Raw genomic sequence first — 20,343 nt, 5'->3', positions numbered from 1 at the left:
TATTTCTTCCCTGACCCAGCTGTCATTTAGTAACAAGTTTTTCAGTTTCCATGTGTGTGTAGGGTTTTTGCTATTTCTGTTATTGTTGAGGTCCAGCTTTATTCCATGGTGATCAGACAAGATACAATGGATTATTTCAATCTTCTTGTATCTGTTGAGGCTTGCTTTGTGACCCACTATATGGTCTATTTTGGAGAAGGCTCCATGAGGTGCTGAGAAGAAGGTAAATTCTTTTGTGTTTGGGTGTAAAGTTCTGTGAATGTCTGTTAGGTCCATTTGATTCATGACCTCTGTCAGAGACATTGTTTCTTTGTTTAATTTCTGTTTTGTTGACCTGTCCTTTGTTGACAGTGGGGTGTTGAAGTCTCTCACTATTAATGTGTGGGGATCTATATGTGCTTGAAATTTTATCAATGTTTCTTTAACAAATGTGGGTGCTCTTGTATTTGGGGCATAGATGTTCAGGATTGTGATGTCTTCCTGGTGGAATTTTTTCTTGATGAGTATGAAGTGTCCTTCCCCATTGTTTTTATTAATTTTGGTTGAAAGTCTATTTTATCAGATATTAGAGTGGCTACTCTTGCTTGCTTCTTGGGTCCATTTGCTTGGAAAGTGGTCTTCCAACCCTTTACCCTCAGGTAATGTCTCTCTTTGTGCCTTAGGTGTGTTTCTTGTATGCAACAGATTGCTGGGTTTTGTTTACATATCCAACCTGCCACAGAGGGCCTCTGAAAGCCTCTGCCCTGCAGACTATCAAAGCTGATGCTGAGCCTGATAGCCAACTGTCGGGCTGAGTGAATGGAATTTTATATAAGAAGTGGGAAATAGCAAGAGCTGGAGAGGACAGGAAGGAGAGCAACAGAACAAGAAAATCTGAACACAGGGAACTTCCCAGAGACTCATACTCCAACCAAGGACTATTCATGGAGATAACCTAGAACCCCTGTACAGATGTAGCCCATGGAAGTTAAGTGTCCAAGTGTGTTACATAGTAATGGGAAGAGGGACTGCCTCTGACACAATCTGATTGGCCTGCCCTTTGATCACCTCCCCCTGAGGGGGGAGCAGCCATACCAGGCCACAGAAGAAGACAATGCAGCCGTTCCTGATGTGATCTGATAGACTAAGATCAGAAGGAAGGAGAGGAGGACCTCCCCTATCAGTGGACTTGGGGAGGAGCATGCATGCAGATAGGGGAGGAAGGGTAGGATCGGGAGGGGAGGAGGGAGGGGCTCATGGGGGGATCCAAAATGAATAAAGTGTAATTAATAATAATAATAAAAAAGAAAGAAAAGTGTTCTGTCTATATTTTTAAGATCTCAATAAACAAAATGTTGTAATTTATGTAAGAGATATTAATTTATGTATATATTATTATTTATTCTTCCATCATTTTTTCTTCCAGTTTTTACCCTCTAGAGTTTTAAATAAATACTCTTTGCTCTTTTGAAAATTCAAGCCACTTTTTCATAAACTTTTTATATGCTTAACATGTCAAATTTTGGTTTGTAATATGTTATGCTATATTATGATACCAGGAATATAAAACATACCACTGAATTTTATCAGGGGTATTTATTATAAATAGTATTACAGGAAAAGGAAAATGTGTAGAAATGAAATAGTATTCTTTTCAGTTGTTGTTAGGAGACAGTTGCCTAAGTCCACTCATCCCAGGAAAAAAAAACACATTTTTATTGATTATTACAATTAATTCACTTTGTATACTGAATGTAGGCCCACCCCTCACCTTCTGCCTGTCACAACCTACCTCCTACTTCTCTCCCTATATCCCTTTCCTAGTCCACTTATAGGGGAAGTCCTCCTCCCCTATTATATTATACTAGCCTATGTTATCTAAACTGACTAGGAATGGCTGCACCCGCTTCTTCTATGGCCTGGCAAGGCTGCACCTCTCAGGAGTAGGTGATCAAAGAGCCAGCCACTGAGTTCATGTCAGAGAAAGCCCTTCCTACCCTTACTAGGAAATCCACATGGAGACTGAGATACTTATGGGCTACATCTGAACAGGGGCTCTAGTTGTTCTCCATGCATGGTCCTTGGTTGGAGCAGGAACCCCAGGGCCCATATTTATTTTTGCTCTTTTGGTCTCCTTGTGGAGTGCCTGGCCTATCCAGATCTTTATCTCCTGAATCTTCCAAATGATTCTGTGCTCTCTACCCAAAGTTTTGCTATCAGTCTAAGCATCTGCTTCAATACCCTCCTAGGTAGATTCTTTTAGAGGGCCTCTGTGCTAGGTTCCTGCCCTGTTCCCTGTCTTCTCACATTAACAATGTCTATCCCATTTGCCTTTCTGAATGAGGATTAAACATCTTCCCTGTGGTCCTCCCTGTTGGTTAGCTTCCTTAGGACTATAGATTTTCATATGCTTCATTCTATATTACATGACTAATATCCACTTAGAAGTGAGTATATACCATGTGTGTCTTTCTGAGTCTGATACCTCACTGAAGATGATCTTTCCTAGTTTTATCCATTTGCCTGCTGATTTCCTTGTTATTAAATACCGAGTAGTACTGCCCTGTGTAAATGTGCCACAATTTCTGTATCCACTCCTCAGTTGTGGGACATCATCTAGGTTGTTTCCAGATTCTGGCTATTATGAACAAAGCTGCTATGAGAATAGTTGAGCAAATGTCCTTGTTGTATGGTTCAGAATCTTCTGAATGTATGCCCAGGGGTTGTATAGCTGAATCTTGAAGTAGCATTATTCATAATTTTCTGAGAAAGCACCAGTCTGATTTCCAAAGTGGTTGTACAAGTTTACATTTCCATCAGCAATGGAGGAGGGTTCTCTTTTCTCCATATCCAATCCAGCATGTGTTGCAGATGATGTGATAGTACAAATGAATAACCCTAAAAATTCAACCAGGGAACTCCTACAACTGATAAACACCTTCAGTACGGTGGCTGGATACAAAATTAAATAAAAATATATCGGAAGCCTTCCTGTATACAAAAGACAAAACTTTAAGGAAGATATCAGAAGATGGAAAGATCTCCCATGCTCCAAGATTGGTGGGATTAACATAGTAAAACATGGCCACTCTACCAAAAGAAATCTCCAGACTCAATGGAATTACAATCAAAATACCAACACAACTCTTTACAGACCTTGAAAGAACAATTCTCAGTTTCATATGGAAAACAAAAAACCCAGAATTGATAAAAAAACATGCCTGTACAATAAGAGATTTCCTGGTGGTAATTTCATCATGGATCTCAAGTAGTACTATAGAGCAACAGTAATAAAAATTGGCATGGCACTGGCACCTGTACTTTAAATCTTAAAGGGGTGTACATCTACTCATTAATTGTTTTTATTAAATCATCAAGAATCTGAGGGGAAAAAACAAATATAGGGGAATCTCAGTTTTAGAGATTCTCAGTTTTAGACCCAGTTTGAGAGTGCCCAGGCTGCCAATGCTACGTTGGACTATTGTTTCAGCTCAAACCTTAAAACATCCCTGGTTTTACTATTAATAGTGTACTTTTATTAACTGAAAATTGTTCTCTAAGATTTTTACACCAGAGACATCAGCAAAAACATCTTCCCTGACCTTGTTAAACAATCTATTTTTCCAAAATCTTTCTAAGTATAATTGTGATTGCTAACAATCTATATCCATGGTTCCTTTCAAAGGCAGTGGTTAATTCACTAATCTGCTCTAGTAAACATGTGAAAAGAGATCAAGCGTTGTTAATTTTAAATGCCAGTGATATTGCCCAGTGAAGGGCTAGAAGCCTCCTTATAGTTTTCATACACCTCATGTTTTGAGGAATATGGGCATCATAAGGACAACAAGCAGAGATATGCTACATAAGAACTCAAAGTCCTCAGGAAAGGCAGTTCTTGGGATTATGCTTCTCCAAGACAAACTCATCATGACTATGCTAACAGGAGAGCCATATTCCATGAATTCTACAGCTGTTCTGCTATTGTTCCTGCATGACTCTTGACAGGACCACGTAGCCAAAATAGTTTGCCTATATATGGGTGAGGGGGGAGTAAGGTTAGCTCAGGCCCTGGGAAGGAGAATTCAGGGTATTGCATGGGCTGTACTAGCCTGGATAACCAGATAACATGGAAGGAGTGAAGGATTGCTGGGAGAAAATGGCAGGTAGATGTGATTTGATGTGTTAACTAGGAACCTCTGCCATTAGTTCCAGGTTTGAATCCTACTTCTATGGTAACATAAACTTCATAGAGAAAAGCATAGTCTCCATTGGATAGTGATCTTCAAGTGAGCCCACAGAGAAGAAAAGTGACAAAGACAAAGATTCTGTTTTTCTTTTCTTTCTATATATCTTCTTTATTCTCTTTGAGGGAGGGCGGCTACCCAAACTAGACTCAAATTTTTGCTTTTTTGTTTTGTTTTACTTGCTATATTTTATTTTATTAATTGTTTTTATTTTTCACAATTTATTCATTATATATGCTGACTGAGGGTCATTCCCTCTACTTCTACTGGTCCCATCCTCCCTCCATATTCCCCCATTCCCTTTCTCTAGACCACTCAAAAGGGGAGTTTCTCTCCTCTGCCATCCACCCATACATTATCAGAACAGTACTCAGCTATTAAAAACAGAGAAATTAAATTTTCTGCTCTTATTTCTTTTACATGGGCCACTGTACTCACCTCAGAAGATTTCATACCATGAAGCTTGCCTGCAACCTTACCTTGAACTAAACACTAAGTATAACTCATTTTAATGAGTCCCATCCCAAGATACTGTTTGATTGACCATCTCAAATCCAGAAACATGTGAAATTTGAAATGCTATGCAGTCTTAAATATTTTTTCACAGGCATTTCAGAGAATGTGATTCTCTTGCTGCCTGGAGGGCTGTTTCCCACCAGCCCAGGAAGGCATGAGGGGCACAAGATGAGTAGTATAAAGCTTGGAAAGCTCACGAGCATAACAATGGTTAGCCACTCTGGGAGCCACCTCAGAAAGTAAGTTCAACTTTAATTCCTGAAAACAGAACACAGTGGCTTATATCCCTTGGGGAGTACCTGGGATGCTCCAAGCATAGGTGTAGATAATTGTTTAATACTAGGAAATTCAAGAATGCTAGATTTGCATTAAACAGCACATTCCTATTATATGAATAAGAAGAACAGGAACACAGAACCAAATTATCCTATATTTGAAGGGAGGGGAGAGTTATCAGGGATCTGTGTCAAAGGCCATCTATCAAATTTGATTGGTGGTTTCCGTGTCTAAAGATACTCTCCAGATGAAGTCAGGCAGAGAAAACGCACCATTGACATGGTTACCCATCTAGGCCAGAAGCAGAGTCATACATGGAAAATAAAGCCTCCTCCCTCATATCTCAAAATTCAGTGTGGGTTGTGATGATTTTCAATAGAACCCCTGGAACAATAGGTATGTGTACACAAAGAACTTCTACAGGCTACCACTGTTGTGTTACTCTCAGAGAACTTCCTGGCTGGTGTTAGTTCAACATTCCCTACATATTCATCCACTGGACTAAAAGTTTCTTGTGTAAAGTGAGGCAATTGAAAACAGTAAATGTTGAGAATCAGGATTATCAATAAGTCTTCCATAAACACTTTATTATATAATACTGTTGCATTTAATTGATATTTACCATTCATTGTATTCTTTTTAAAAATAAGTTTATTTACTTTAAATTCCAATCATAGTCCCCCTCCCTTCTCTCCCCCAGAACTACCTTCCTTTCCTATTGCCCTTATTCCCTTTCCCCTCCAGAAATGGGAGGTCATTTCCATTGAGCTAGTTTTTCAGTTCTGTTGGATCTCATTGGACCAAAGAACACAAAGGTCTTTCTACATTGCTTATAGTCACAGAATTCCTCTCCAGTAAGGTAATTTTGATGATGATGATGACTCTAGATTTGTGCAAGGCCTCACCATTTTAACACATTCATAAGTTCTCGCCAGTATGAATCCTTTCATGAAGATGAAAATTATACAAATGTGGAATAGTTTCGCCTTGTTAAAAGCACTCATAGGCTTTTTGTCCATTAGGATTTCTTTCATGAGTTTGAAATTGATTATGAAGTGCAAAAGTTTATTCACATTGATTGCAGTCAGACAGCTTCTTTCCAGTATGTGTTCTTTTATTTATTAGGAGAAGTTATGTTCAAAGGCTTTGCCACATAGTTATATTCATATGGTTTCCCTCCACAATGTGTTGTTGTCTTAGGAGATGAATATTACATGCAAAGGCTTTATCACACTAATTACCCTCACCAGGCATCTCTCCACTGTGTGTCTTTTCTTGTTTGTGGATACCACTCTGCTGTTCAAAGGCTTTATCATACTGGGTATATTCATAAGGTTTCTTTATAATATGTGTTCTTTTATGGCTTATGACATGACTTTTTTGTGGAAAGGCTTTACTGCACTGGTTACATTCATAAGGTTTCTCTCCAGTGTGTGTTCTTTTATGTCTTAAGAGAGTACTGTTTTCTGCAAAGGCTTTACCACACTGGTTACATTCATAAGGTTTCTCTCCAGTATGTGTTCTTTTATGTCTTAAGAGAGTACTGTTTTCTGCAAAGGCTTTACCACACTGGTTACATTCATAAGGTTTCTCTCCAGTATGTGTTCTTTTATGGCTTATGAGATGACTTTTTTGTGCAAAGGCTTTACCACACTTGTCACATTCATAAGGTTTCTCTCCAGTGTGTGTTCTTTTATGTCTTATGAGATGACTGCTTTTTGCAAAGGCTTTACCACACTGGTTACATTCATAAGGTTTCTCTCCCGTGTGTGTTCTTTTATGGCTAAAGAGAGTAATGTTTTCTGCAAAGGCTTTACCACACTGGTTACATTCATAAGGTTTCTCTCCAGTGTGTGTTCTTTTATGTCTTAAGAGAGTACTGTTTTCTGCAAAGGCTTTACCACACTGGTTACATTCATAAGGTTTCTCTCCAGTATGTGTTTTTCTATGGCTTATGAGATGACTCTTTTGTGCAAACACTTTACCACATTGATTACATTTGAAAGGCTTCTCTCCAGTGTGTGCTCTTTTATGCCTTATGAGATCACTGGTATAGGAGAAGACTTTACCACATACAGTGCATTTAGAAGGTTTCTCTCCAGTATGACTGCTTGCATGCCTGCACAGATAATTACCACATGTGAAAGATTTACCACAATCAGTGCTTTACACTAATAAATATATTTATCTATATTAATTAATTTCATAATTTGATCTAATCGTAAAGGAGAATCAAATTTTAAAGTTTTATCATGTTATTTACATTAATGGTTTTTCCCTTTATTATGGGTATTTTTGAAGATCTCTGTGATGGTAAGAGCATTTGTTACGTGGTTCACTTTTATAGCTTCATTTTTCTATAAGAGTTATATATATATATATATATATATATATATATATATATATACATACATATATATATTATTGTAAGAATACAGACCTTTACCACAGCAATCCCATTTGCATTGTTTTTACTGTATGAATGACACTTCCTTTGCAAAGTGAGCCACGAGAAGCAGAAGAAGTTCCAAATTCTTAGTATTCATAGGTATTTTCAGCAGTATTAGTTGCTGATGAATTCTCAGTGAAGTTGCAAAACCAATTAACAGTAACCGTTTATCACATTCAGAAAATCTACTCAAAGTGGGGACTACTACAAAATTAATTGTTCTTGGAGAAAGACAGGTACACTGCTTCTTTCAATATTCCTCTGCTCATGTGCCTTACAAACATTGTGACATATGATATACCTATTTAAATTACAAGAATAATAAAGGATTCCCTCACTGAATTAACACAGTTTGTTTTTTGTTAATCATAGACATGCCATATAGGGATTAAGGTTTCTCCACAACAATATTCTTGACTCTCATAAGCTGCTCCTTTCACTAAACTTTACAATATGACTGCATGAATATGAGTAACAGTGGTTGTTATTAGAAAGTTTTGGACACATACTGATCACCTATTCAATATGTATACCTCTTACAATATCTGAGTAGATAAAATGAGACTAAACAGATTGGCAGTTCAACTCAGTAGCTGTAATGTCTATATGATTTAAATGGTATTTTCTGTTACAACATTATTTTATTTTCTTCTATCTTAAGGAATGCCTTGCAAACACAAATCAGATACCTGACATTGAGGTAAATGGAATTGTGAGATCATAATGATGATCAGTATACTTAAAGCACTGCTGTTTTTACACTGTTGCTTTTCTTTAAAACCTACAGGACACAGCCAGGTGTGCTGCTACGTGCCTTTAATCCATGCATTCGTGGAGGCAGAAACAGGCAGGTATGTGTGATTTCGAGGTCAGGCTGGTTGAACAAGCAAGTCTAAGAAAGTCACAGATACCCAGAAAAAATTCTATTTCAAAAACAGAAAATAAAAAGCAGCCAATAAACAAACAAACAAACAAAAAAACACCAAACTTCCAGGACACATTAAAATTTAAGATTTATATCTGTATCAACATGCACATAAATTTACCTTTTATTACTTGTAGAACTTTGAAAATGTTCTTCAATATTATGGTCATCCCAATTGTAGCCTAAAATATAGTACCAGAAAATATATATTATTGGAAATATCATGTTATTATTAAGGCAAAACTTAAATCACTATCTTCTGTGACCCTTAGAACCATGCCTGTTTTATTTACCTCATTCCTCCTCATTCTCAATTGGAATTAAAGAAGAGGATCAATAACTAAGTAAGAGTTGTCTTTTTATTTTAAAAGTGAAAGAAAAATTGCAGTCTTACCTATAGCAGTGAGGTTTTCACAGGTCTCTAGCATCACAACTTTGTAGAGTTGCTTCTGGGAAGGTTCCAGCAAGGCCCACTCTTCTTGGCTGAATTTCACATGGACATCATTAAATGTCACTGAATTCTAAAATATACCATACATTTGTAAAAAAGAAAGACTGGCAACAATATAAATTTATATTTCATTGGCAATATAATCATATAATTCTAATGCTTCTTCCATTTATTTTCTGACACAGAAGTGCTAGTGTTAGACAGTTGGGTGCTGTGCATCAGGTGAAGGATGGGAGAAGAAAAAGCCTAAAGGTTAGATTGTAAAGGAAAAAAAGGCTTGCTTTGAAAACCTGTGTTAAAGGTTTTGTATTGGTTTGTAAGACATTAATATGAAGTAGCCATTAGTTGGGTTCTTGAGTGATCTATGAATCATCTTCAGTTACTTGGGTGAGTAGGTCAGGACACTTTCATGAGACAGGTGGAAGGAAAAAACAGGCATATTTTATCTAGCAACAAATGATATGTGGCTATCAGGTGACAGTGAACAGATGGGTGGTGTCAGTCAAAAGACAACATGGCACTGGATATCATGTTTTGACCAGGGATCAGAGATGTGGCATACCAGTATATGAAAATGGGGGCTCATATATTTGTGGAAGGGAAATTGTACTACAGTGAACAGATGGATAAAAATAATGTGAGTGGCAAGCAACAATAATCATAGCTGATAACATCATATTTCTGAGTTCCCAGACAAAAGAAAAGGCATAGAACACATGATTATTCTTTGATCATTGTTTTGTTTATTCTCCTTTCTAAATCATGTATAGTCTATAGTTTAAAAATAAAGATTAAAACTTTTCTATTAAAACATAAGTGTTAATGTTATCACTAAGTCATTTTAGAAGAAAACTGAATAATGAAGTTTAACTATGTCATATCGGAACTCTTTTGAATAGGATATAGCTTTTGAATAGTCATGGTAATTAATGTGGACAAAGACAGACAGAAGAGAGAGAAATAGAAAGAGAGAGACAGAGAAACACAGAGAAATTAAGAGATGAGCAGTACTAAGTACACATCAGATAAATTTATGAACAGTTACTAACTACAAAAATTATGGACAAGCTGGGTGTATTCTATTATGCCTTAATTCCATCACTCAGGAGGCAGACGCAAGTGTATCTTATTGAATTGGATGCCAGCATGATCTATGCAAAAAGTTCCAGGACAGCTAGACCTATATAGTAAGACAGAGCCTCCCCTAAAATTCAATCAAACAAACATAAAAGATTGAAAGAACTCAGAAGTCTTAACTGAAGCTTGTACAAGAAATTACACATCCACTCCAGTTGTGTATTCCTTTTCCAGAAATCTGCACTGCCCCAGCTTAAAATTTAACTCTAATAACATCTTACTAAAAGGGAATGCATGTTTAAACAGCTAAAAATAGAAAAATGAAAATATTAGCAATGTCAATGCTGATCATAAATAAGCAACATAAGGTAGAAGAGATGGCTCAGCAGTGAGGAGCTCTTGCTACTCCTCCAAATAAGTGGGCTCAATTGTCATTGTTTACCTGGAACCCACTACTATCAGTTCATGAGTTCTGAACACATCTTCAAACTATAGTGAAGATCAGGCACACAAGAGATGCATATTCCTGCATACATTCAAAATACTCATATTCAGTAAAAATTAAAAACAGATCCCAGCTGGAAGGGCTGAACTCACACTGTGTCTGATCAGCAGGGTAGCAGAGACTGCACAGTGACCAATAGTTGGAACTGTGGGCCTCCAAACACCACTGACTGTATTTACCAGGTGAAATGAGAAAAGCAATTGGGTTCAACCTCAGAGCACTCAGCTAATCCCTTGAAAATTTCTTGGGATGTTTTAGCAGGAATAAGGTTTTCAAGCAAATTGACCCAAGAAGCAAGCAGGAGTAACCATTCTAATATCTAATAAAACAGACTTTCACCAAAAATTAATTGAAAGAGATGAGAAAGGGGTAATCCAAGATGGCGGTGCTGGGATGACACTGTCTGAGGAGCAGGGCAGCAATATTGGTACAGTGACTAAGAGGCTGAACTCTAGACTCTAAAACAAAAGCAATTGTGTTTCCCAGGTGAGAGGAAACTCCACGGAGTGGGAATAAGTCGGGTCTACTCTCAGGTCACCCAGCAAGAACCCAGAAGAAACCCCAGGTCACACAGTCACTGGGTCACTTGACCAGAAGCACACTCTTGCATATCCTGATCACCTTCCCAGGCTGAACTGTGCACCCCAGGGCACAAGAGACTGGGAGTCCCAGTCTTGAGAAAACCCCAGAGAAGGAAGCAAGTAGGGCTGACCTCAGGTCAACCAGTCTATCCCTGGAAAAGTTCCTGCAGACCTGCAGGCACAAAGCAGCCAGCCCTGAGTGGGGCTCCAGCTGCCCACCCTACAACTAACTCTCCATCACAGACAGAACTGTGTACCCCAGGGCACTAGAGGCTGGGTTTTCCTGTTGGGAGAAAACCCCACAGGGAGGGAAACAGCAGGTCCCAGCTTAGAGTACTCAGCTGACCCCCCACCACCACTAACACCACACATACGGGAATGTTCTCAGAAAAAGTTCTCAGGTTCCTCTCCAGTCACCAGCTTGGAGCCACCACTCGCAAGCAAGTGCCTACTCACTCCACACGCCCCCTCCCTAACAGTACAGACTGGCTTTTTCTGTTGAGAAAAAACCCAAAGGTGGTGGAAATATCTGGCCCTACCTCAGGACACCTAGCTCTAGAAAAGTTTCTGGTTATCCACAGGCTCCAGGCTCTAGCCTCCTGCTGCACACATGAGAGTAGTGCTCACATACCACTGATTACCACTTGGGTACTGGGGCAGAGAGCCCCAAACTCAGACCTCCAGAAGCCTGGGTTCCCTAAGATCAACCCCCAAATACTGCTCCAAGGGACAATGAGTTTTCCCTAATTAAACTGACCAAACCACAAGGCACCCAGGTTACAGCAGCAGCTCACTAAATTTACAGCAAGAGGGAAGCTGTCTCCAGGACTTCTCTGGATGAGAGGGTAGTTCCCTTTACTAATGAATACCACAATTACTACTCAGGTCTGCATGCCTGAGATGAGCTGTGGCAATTCCTGAAAAACACCTGCCATTCAGTGACCATACCTAAAAAATGGAGGAGAGCTCCTTTGGGAAAAAATCATCTTCCTGCCAAGGTGATTCCACCCACCACAGGATCCCAGGAAGTACCAGAAACTAACCCCCAACACCTAAGATAGCCTAATGGGTAGAGGCTAGCATAAAAGCTCAACCAACAAAAGACAGAGCAATATTGCATCCCTAGAACAAGTTATCCAGGAGCAAGCATCCCTGGAGCAAGCAGCCCTGGATAACCCAGCGTAAATGAAATTCAAGAAGATGACCTTACATCTGTGCTTATGAACAGGATAATAGAGGAAACAAATAAACTTCGTAAAGACCTAGATGCAGATAAAGTCAAACAGAATATTGCCATTTGCAAAGAAATAGAAGATGATAAAGACAAAGTGATTGTGGCTATCCTTAAAGAAATACAGGAAGTTGCAGCCAAACAATTTGTGGCCTTTAGAGAGGAAATACTTAAATCCCTGAAAGAAATTAAAGAAACAGAGGATTGTTCAAACAAACAGCTGAAGGAATTGAAGGAAAATAGTCAGAGAGGTGAAGGAAATCAATAAAATGGCTCAAGATCTGATGATAGAATTGGAAAAATTAAAGAAAACACAAATGGAGGAGATTGTGGAGAGAAAGAACTTAGGGAAGAAAACAGGAACTACAGAGTTAAGCATAATGAATAGACTATGAGAGGGAAGAAAGAATCTCAGGTGTGGAAGACACAATGGAAGAAATAGATGTAGCTATCAAAGAAAATGTTAAATCTAAAAAATTCCTGACATAGACCATCCAAGACAACATGAAAAGCAAAACCTAAAAATAATAGGAATAGAGGAAAAAGAAGATTCCCTCCTCCAAGGCCCAGAAAATATTTTCAACAAAATCATAGAAGAAAATTTCCCCAACTTAAAAGAGAGGTCTATAAGAATATAAGAGGCCTACAGAAAACCCAATAAATTAGACCAGAATAGAAAATCCTCCCACCACATAATAAATGGTAAGTATACAGAACAAAGAAAAAATACTAAAAGCTGCAAAGGAAAAAGGCCAAGTAACATATAATGGCAAACCCATTAGAATCACACCTGATTTCTCAACAGAGACTATGAAAGCCAGAAGGGCCTGAACAGATATCATGCAGACCCTAAGAGAACACAGTTGACCGCCCAGGCTACTATACCCAGCAAAAGTCTCAGTCATCATAGATGGAGCAAACAAGATATTTAATGACAAAAACAAATTTAAACAATACCTACGCACAAATCCAGAGGTACAGAAGCTCCTAGAAGGAAACCTACAACCCAGGAAAGCTAACTACATTCAGGAAAACACAGGAAATAAATAATGTCACTACAGCAAAACTAAAAGTAACCAAGCACACAAACACACTACCACAAGCAACATCAAAATAAATGGATCTAACAGCCACTGGTCATTAATTTCCCTCAACATCAATGGACTTAACACTCCAATAAAGACACAGACTAACAGAATGGATATGTAAACAAGACCCAACAATCTGTTGCATACAAGAAACACATCTAAGTCACAAAGATAGACATTGCCTGAGAGTAAAGAGCTGGAAGGAGGGTCCAAGCAAATGGACCCAAGAAACATGCAGGAGTTGCCATTCTAATGTCTAATAAAATAGACTTTAAGTATATGGAATCCATCAATGTAATCCACCATATAAACAAATTGAAAAAAAAAAAAACAACCACAGAGGATCATTTTCTTAAATGGTGAAAAAACATTTGACAATATCCAACAGTTATTCTTGTTTAAAGTCTTGGAGAGACTGGGGACAAAGGCACATATCTAAAAATAGTAAAGACAGTGTAAAGAAACCCCATAGCTAACATCAAACTAAATGAAAAGAAAGTTAAATCAATTCCACTGAACTCAGGGACAAGACACGGCTACACACTCTCTCTCAATCTCTTCAATACAGTACTCAAAGTCCTATCTAGGACAATAAGACAACTAAAGGAGATCAAGGGGACACAAATTGTTAAGGAAGAAATCAAATATCACTATTCACAGATGATATGACAGTATACAAAAATGACCCCAAAAATTCTACTGTAGTGAACTCCTACAGTTGAAAAACACTTCAGCAAAGTGGCTGGATATAAAGTTAACTCAGAAAAAAATCAGTAGCACTCCTGTATCCAAATGACAAATGGACTGATAAAGAATTAGGAAAATAACACCCTTCACAATAGCCAGGAAAAAAATATATTTTGATGTTATCCTCAACAAGCCAGTGAAAAACCTCTATGAAAAACAAAACAAAACAAAACAAAACAAAACAACTTCAAGTCTGTGAAGAAAGAAACTGAAAAAGATACCAGAAGATAGAAATATCTCTCATGCTCATGGATTAGTAGGGTCAACATAGTAAAAATTGCCATCCTATCAAAAACAATCTACAGATTCAATGATATTCCCATCAAAATATCAACACAATTCCTTAAGGAACTTGAAAAAACAATTCTCAGCTTCATATGGAAAAATAAACAAGCCAGAATAGCTAAAACAATCCTGTACAATAGGAGATCTTCAGTAGGTATAACCATCCCTGATCTCAAGCTCTACTATAAATTAATAGTAATAAAAACTGCACGGTACTGGAAAAAAAACAGAATGGTGGGTCAATGGAATTGAAGTGAAAACCCATAAATAAACCCATACACCTATGGACACTTGATATTTGACAAAGAAGTCAAAACCATGCAATGGAAAAAGGACAGCATCTTCAACAAAGTGGTGCTGTTCTAACTGGATGTCTACATCTGGAAAAATGAAACTAGATCCATATTTATCACCCTGCACTAAACTGCAGTCCAAGTTGTTCGAAGACCTCAACATAAAACCAGATACACTAAATCTCTTAGAAGAAAAAGTGGGAAAGATCCTCGATGTCATTGGCATAGAAGGTAATTTCCTCAACAGAACACCAAGAACACTTGCTCTAAGATCAAGAATTAATGAATAGGATCTCGTGAAACAAAAAGCTTCTATGAAGCAAAGAACTCTGTCAATAGAACAAATGACAGCCTACAGCCTGACAAAAGATCTTCACCAACCCTACATACAACAGAGAGGGCTAATAAACAAGATATATAAAAAGATCAAGAAATTTAACTCCAGCAATCCAAATAATCCACTTTAAATCTGGGGTACAGAACTAAACAGAGAATTCTCCACAGAGGAATATCAAATGGTGGAGATTAAATGCTCAATATCTGTAGTCATCATAGAAATGCAAATGACATTCCATCTTAATCCCATCATGGATAATGTCAAAAGCTGAAGTGACAGCAAGCTAGTGAGAATGTGGAGAAAGAGGAACACTCCTGCATTGCTAGTAGGAGTGCAAACTTATACAACCACTTTAGAAATCAATCTGATGCTTTCTCAGACAATTGAAAATAGTGTTACTTCAAGACCCAGCTCTACCATTCCTGGGAGTATATAAAAAAGATGCTCCACCATTCAACAAAGATATTTGCTCAACTATGTTCATAGCATCTATATTTATAATAGCCAGAATAGTGAAACAAACTACATGTCTCTCAACTGAACCACTGTTTTACAGAAATTGTGGTGCTTTTACACAATGGAATGCTATTTGGGTATTTTAAAAAAAGGAAACCATGAAATTTTCAGGCAAATGTATGGAACTACAAATGATCATCTTAAGTGAGTTATTCCAAAACCAGAAAGACATGCATGGTATGTACTCATTCATAAGTGGATAATGGCCATAATATAGGATAAACATACTACAATCCACAGACCTAAAGGAGCTAAATAAAAAGGAAGACCCTATGGAGGATGTTCGATTCATATTCAAAAGGGCAAATAGTACCTACACCAGAAGTGACTGAGGAGAGGGAACAGGATGAGAGCCTAACATACATATCCTTCAAAAGACTACCCAGCAGGGGATCAAAGCAGAGGCTAATACTCACAGCCAAACTTTGGGTAAAACACAAAGAATCATAGAAAAGACTAGGGGGTAGAAAGTAGAAAGAGCCAGATATGGCAGGACTGCCATAAGAAGACCAACAAGGACAACAAATCTGGGCTCATGGGGACTTGCAGAGATTGATGGACCCACCAAAGACCATTCATGAAGAGGAACCAGACCCCTGCTCAGTTATAGCTGATAGGCAGCTCAGTCTCATGTGGGATCCATAGTAAGAAGAGTAGGGGCTGGCTCTGACATGGACTCTGTTACCTGCTCTTTGATCACTCCCCCCTGGTAGAGGGGGCATTGCTACACCACAAAGGAAGAGAATGCAGGCAGTCTTAGTGAGCCTTGATAGGCTGGGGTCAGATGGTAGGAGAGGAGGGCTCCCCCTATCTGAGAATTGGAAATGGGATCAGGGTGAAAGAGGAACAGAGGGGTGAAACCAAGAAGAGACTAGGGAGGGGGCTAAAATTGGGATGTTAAGTGGATAAATTATTTTTAAATTTTATTTATTTATTTATTTATTACAGTTTATTCACTTTGTATACCCACTGTAGCCCCCTCCACCATCTCCTCCCTGTCCCAGCCATTCTCTTTCTCACCCTATGCCCCTTACATATTCTCCTGATAGCGGAGGAACTCGTCCCCTTCTGTCTGAACCTAGCTTATCAGGTCTCATCAAGGATGGCTGTAGTATATTCCTCTGTGGCCTCACAAGAGTGCACCCCCCAGCAGGAGGTGTTCAAAGAGCTGAGTTCATGTCAGAGAATAAATTATAGAAAAACAAATTTAAATTAAAATGAGTTAAGTTTGAATAAAATAAATAAATAAATAAAGTCTTAAAACACGAACACAACAGGTAGAAATAATGTCATACACATGAAATTCAATAACTCAGAAAGCTCAGACACTGTTAGTGTCATGAATACATGCCATCCTAAGAAATTAAATACTGTCTGCCAAATTTCAAATGCAAGATGTGGATGAAGATCAGCACAACAACCTATGCTTACATATACAAAACAAAAGAAACAAACAAAAAACCCAAAATGCTACATCCCAGGCTCAGCAGCCAATGTTGATGTTGATGTTGATGCCAGGCATGTTGTTCTAAATTTAAGCCCAACACTAAACTGGAGTTAGATCTGTAAGTTCAAAACCTTTTTGGTCTACATACCAACTTTCAGGACAGCCAAGGCTACAAAGAAACTTTCTTCAGTGTTAAAAACAGAAACATGATCTTCTCTGGGAGATTTTTTGATTCAATCAAATAAGTTCTGACCAAGTTTATTATAGGCTTATTGTCATCCCATGATGAAAATGTAGTCTAACTTCAATGATCTTAAAATTCGGCAATAGCTCATACACTGTTCAAATAAAAGTTCACAGTCTCTTCTAACACACAAGATAATCTCTTGGGTACCACATCTTGTAACATCAGAAGCAAGTTACATAATTCCAACATAGATGCACAGAATACCCCTTTCCCATTCTTGTAGAGAGGAATGTGTACATATTTTAGGAAGACTGGACCAAGGAAAGAAGATCAGCAAGGAAAACAATAAATCCTGATGCTGTTTGAAAGGCTTAGATGGTCCTATCCCTGAAACCTCTCATACATCCCCAAGATTGCTTAATTCCACTCCCTATAGGCAACACTATATGGTAGGTGTCTCCTAACTTAAGTTTCTCAACATCTTGTAGTGTCAAGGTGCAACTCAGTCTTCACCCTCACTGCTTCATGCAATGAAACTTTACAGTATCTTCACTGGTAATCTGACTCTGCTAAACACTGATGGCTGGCACCGGGCTGAACTGAAGCTACAAAGAAAGAATCTATTACCTTAAATTTTGCATCTTTCTTGTTTCTAGAACCAGCACAACATGGGTGAGCCTGTCAAGTTGGATTCTACATTGGGGTGGACAAATTGGGATGGACGGTGCCACATTTGGACCACTTTTGGAGCAGGTTTTATATGAAGTTCCTTTCTGGCACTAGGAAACACTTTGCCTACCCCTTCCATTAATAGAAGAATTAGCAGTGGGGAGTATTACTGTATGGACACCATCTTAGGCTTCAAATCCAGAACTAGGACCTTCTCTTTGATGATGATAACCTCCTTGAAATTTACTGTCTGTTTCAGCACGTGACTGCCATCTGAAACTACCTAATGATGCTTTTCTCAACAAACCAAAAACTATGTTTATTTCTGCTCCACTTGTCTCTTTCTTTCACTGTGGTCCTGAATGTCTCGCTAACAATAACCATTTAACAGATTTAGTATTCCAAGTAAGAAATGAAGCCTGATATTTTTTAATTCTAACTTACTCAATTGCTCAGGGCTTGGGCAGCATAAGTATGATTTTCAGTCAAAATATCACACAAATGTCCTCTAGCTTAATTTTTCATGGAGTCTATTGTCCACTGAAATCCTCCAACCTGAAATTACTCTGTCTGCATTACTCTCAACACTCTGATCTACTAGGTCCTACCAGAACAGTTGATGAAGCTCTGTATACAGCTTTCTAAAGCTTTTGCCATCTTAAATCCTGATGTTTTCCACATTCCTTAAAAAGAGAACACTCCTGATGCTCTTTAGGTGGATGACACCTAAATGAACATCAGTACAAAGTCCCAATTTATTTCTAATATCAGAGATTAGACCTCTACTCTTGCCTGATGCGTCTAAAACAAAAAGGGGGAACTGTAGAGAGCTGTGTAATGCTGCGCCTTAAAGATGGAGCTGGTTTCCACTTTCCACCTTCCCGGTCAGTGCTTTCTGTCATGAACAACTCCACATTTGGCTAAGGCTGAGGATCTGGCTTGCTTCCATGTATGTGGACCTATCGGCATTGCCCACGTGGCATGCTGGAGTTGGCTACCCAGAGGCTATTTAAGCTGTGGGCTGGCTTTCCCCAGGGTCAGATGATTGTTCAAGGTTCCTGAATAAACTGCATTGAAAAAAAAGAGAGAGAACATTCCAAGGTTTTGTCCAGCAGTGAAATCACTCTTCCCATATATATTTGTTCTAATTTCCTACTTTGTTCTGTGACTACATCCCCTAACCAAAAGACTGTCAGGTCATGAATGTGTTTATTCATTGAGTCTGGTACTGTCAGATCACAGTCCATCATTTTGGGAGCTTAGCATGGAAAGTCAAGCTTGAAGAAAATTAAGGCAAAAGCCATGGGCAAATGTTTTCTGGGTTGGTCTCTTGTTTAATCATTGTCTCATGCTCAGGTAGTTATCTTATGTGGGCCAGGCCTACTTGCTTAGGAATATTGCATCTCTCAGTAGAAGAGCCTTCCCACATCAACCATCTGTCAACACAACCTCTCACAGATATAGCACCCAGCTTCTCTGATGAGGGCATGCTGTTAATTGAGGCTCCCTAAGATGACTGTAGGCTTTGAAATCTTGACTATTGAAGCTAATAAGGATAAAGAGACAATATATGAGGAAGTTTTAAAAACTCAAAAGCAATGTGTTAATACTATCAGTCACTTACGTAGCAAAAATTGAGACATTGATGAGTGCAACTTGAAAACACAGATACACCAAGAAATGAGGAGAGGCAAGTCTTTAAGATCAATAAGAGTGAAGTAAAACTGTTTCTCTAAATTAAGTCTCCAAATCAACAAAAATTCAAGGAATTAAAACATAATATAAATTTTCAGAAGGCAAAAATATGTGAAGGTCTATGACTTTTGAGAGAAACATTATAGTTAGATTATAACTAATAAAATCACACAATATACATAGCATCCCTGCCAAAAGGAAACACAAAGATAGGCCTATAAATATAACACAGTCCTATAAGCAAATACAATAGGATTATAGTCAAAACCAAAATCAAAGAACTCACTGGCCATCACTCAACTTCTGCATTCCAGTTCTTTCCTTTGCCAACTATAAAAATGCATTGGAGGTTTAGGGATGTTCCAATTGAAGAGATTCCATTAAAGCATACAAATGTTTCAACATTAGAAAAACTAATTTTGACTACTAAAATTAACTCATATTTTTATGATAAAGAAAATGATGTCTGCTAGGATCACTCGAAAACCATATTGTATTCTATGACTCATGATTGGGTATATGTCTGCATCAGTGTGAGAATATATAACCTTTTAAAAGCCAAGTAGAAGAAAGCAGATTTTTAAAGAAACAGTGTGTTTGTATTATACACTTAAACACCACCTTTTGCACCAGTTGCTGTAATGACCAATATCATCTTCATGTACTTTGTTTCGAGATCTTTTTCTTGTGTTTTCAGCTATGTTTGTATATTCAGGATGTGCTGTGGTATGTGGTATGAATAAATTCCATAAAAAATCCAGGCAAATAATAATCAAGCAATTGGAGGAAACCAATAAATTCCTTAAATAAAGCCATGAAACAACAAACATTTGAGGGATATGAGG

The 20,343-nt window shown here is 38.1% G+C and overlaps 1 protein-coding gene and 1 long non-coding RNA gene across 2 annotated transcripts in view; one reads left to right on the top strand and one right to left on the bottom strand.

Annotated features, from left to right (window-relative positions):
• Positions 1 to 19,783, top strand: part of LOC132651267 (uncharacterized) — a 33,396-nt gene extending 13,613 nt beyond the window's left edge. Inside the window, exons 2-3 of the long non-coding RNA XR_009589042.1 lie at positions 8,252 to 8,315; positions 17,791 to 19,783. This is a non-coding gene — a long non-coding RNA (uncharacterized LOC132651267). The remainder of the gene's footprint in view (positions 1 to 8,251; positions 8,316 to 17,790) is intronic.
• On the bottom strand, positions 6,690 to 7,481 carry LOC132651284 (zinc finger protein 3-like; the record flags this gene model as incomplete). The annotated part of the gene is made up of 2 exons (XM_060376516.1): positions 7,462 to 7,481; positions 6,690 to 7,134 (listed from the first exon to the last, which is right to left on the bottom strand). Coding segments are annotated over exons 1-2 (465 nt in total), but the record flags the coding sequence as incomplete, so codon positions are not given.
• Positions 19,784 to 20,343: the final 560 nt, after the last annotated feature.

The sequence above is a fragment of the Meriones unguiculatus genome (assembly GCF_030254825.1).
Source record: "Meriones unguiculatus strain TT.TT164.6M chromosome 13 unlocalized genomic scaffold, Bangor_MerUng_6.1 Chr13_unordered_Scaffold_44, whole genome shotgun sequence".
Taxonomy (NCBI): domain Eukaryota; kingdom Metazoa; phylum Chordata; class Mammalia; order Rodentia; family Muridae; genus Meriones; species Meriones unguiculatus.
This window is presented reverse-complemented; position numbering and strand designations above follow the sequence as displayed.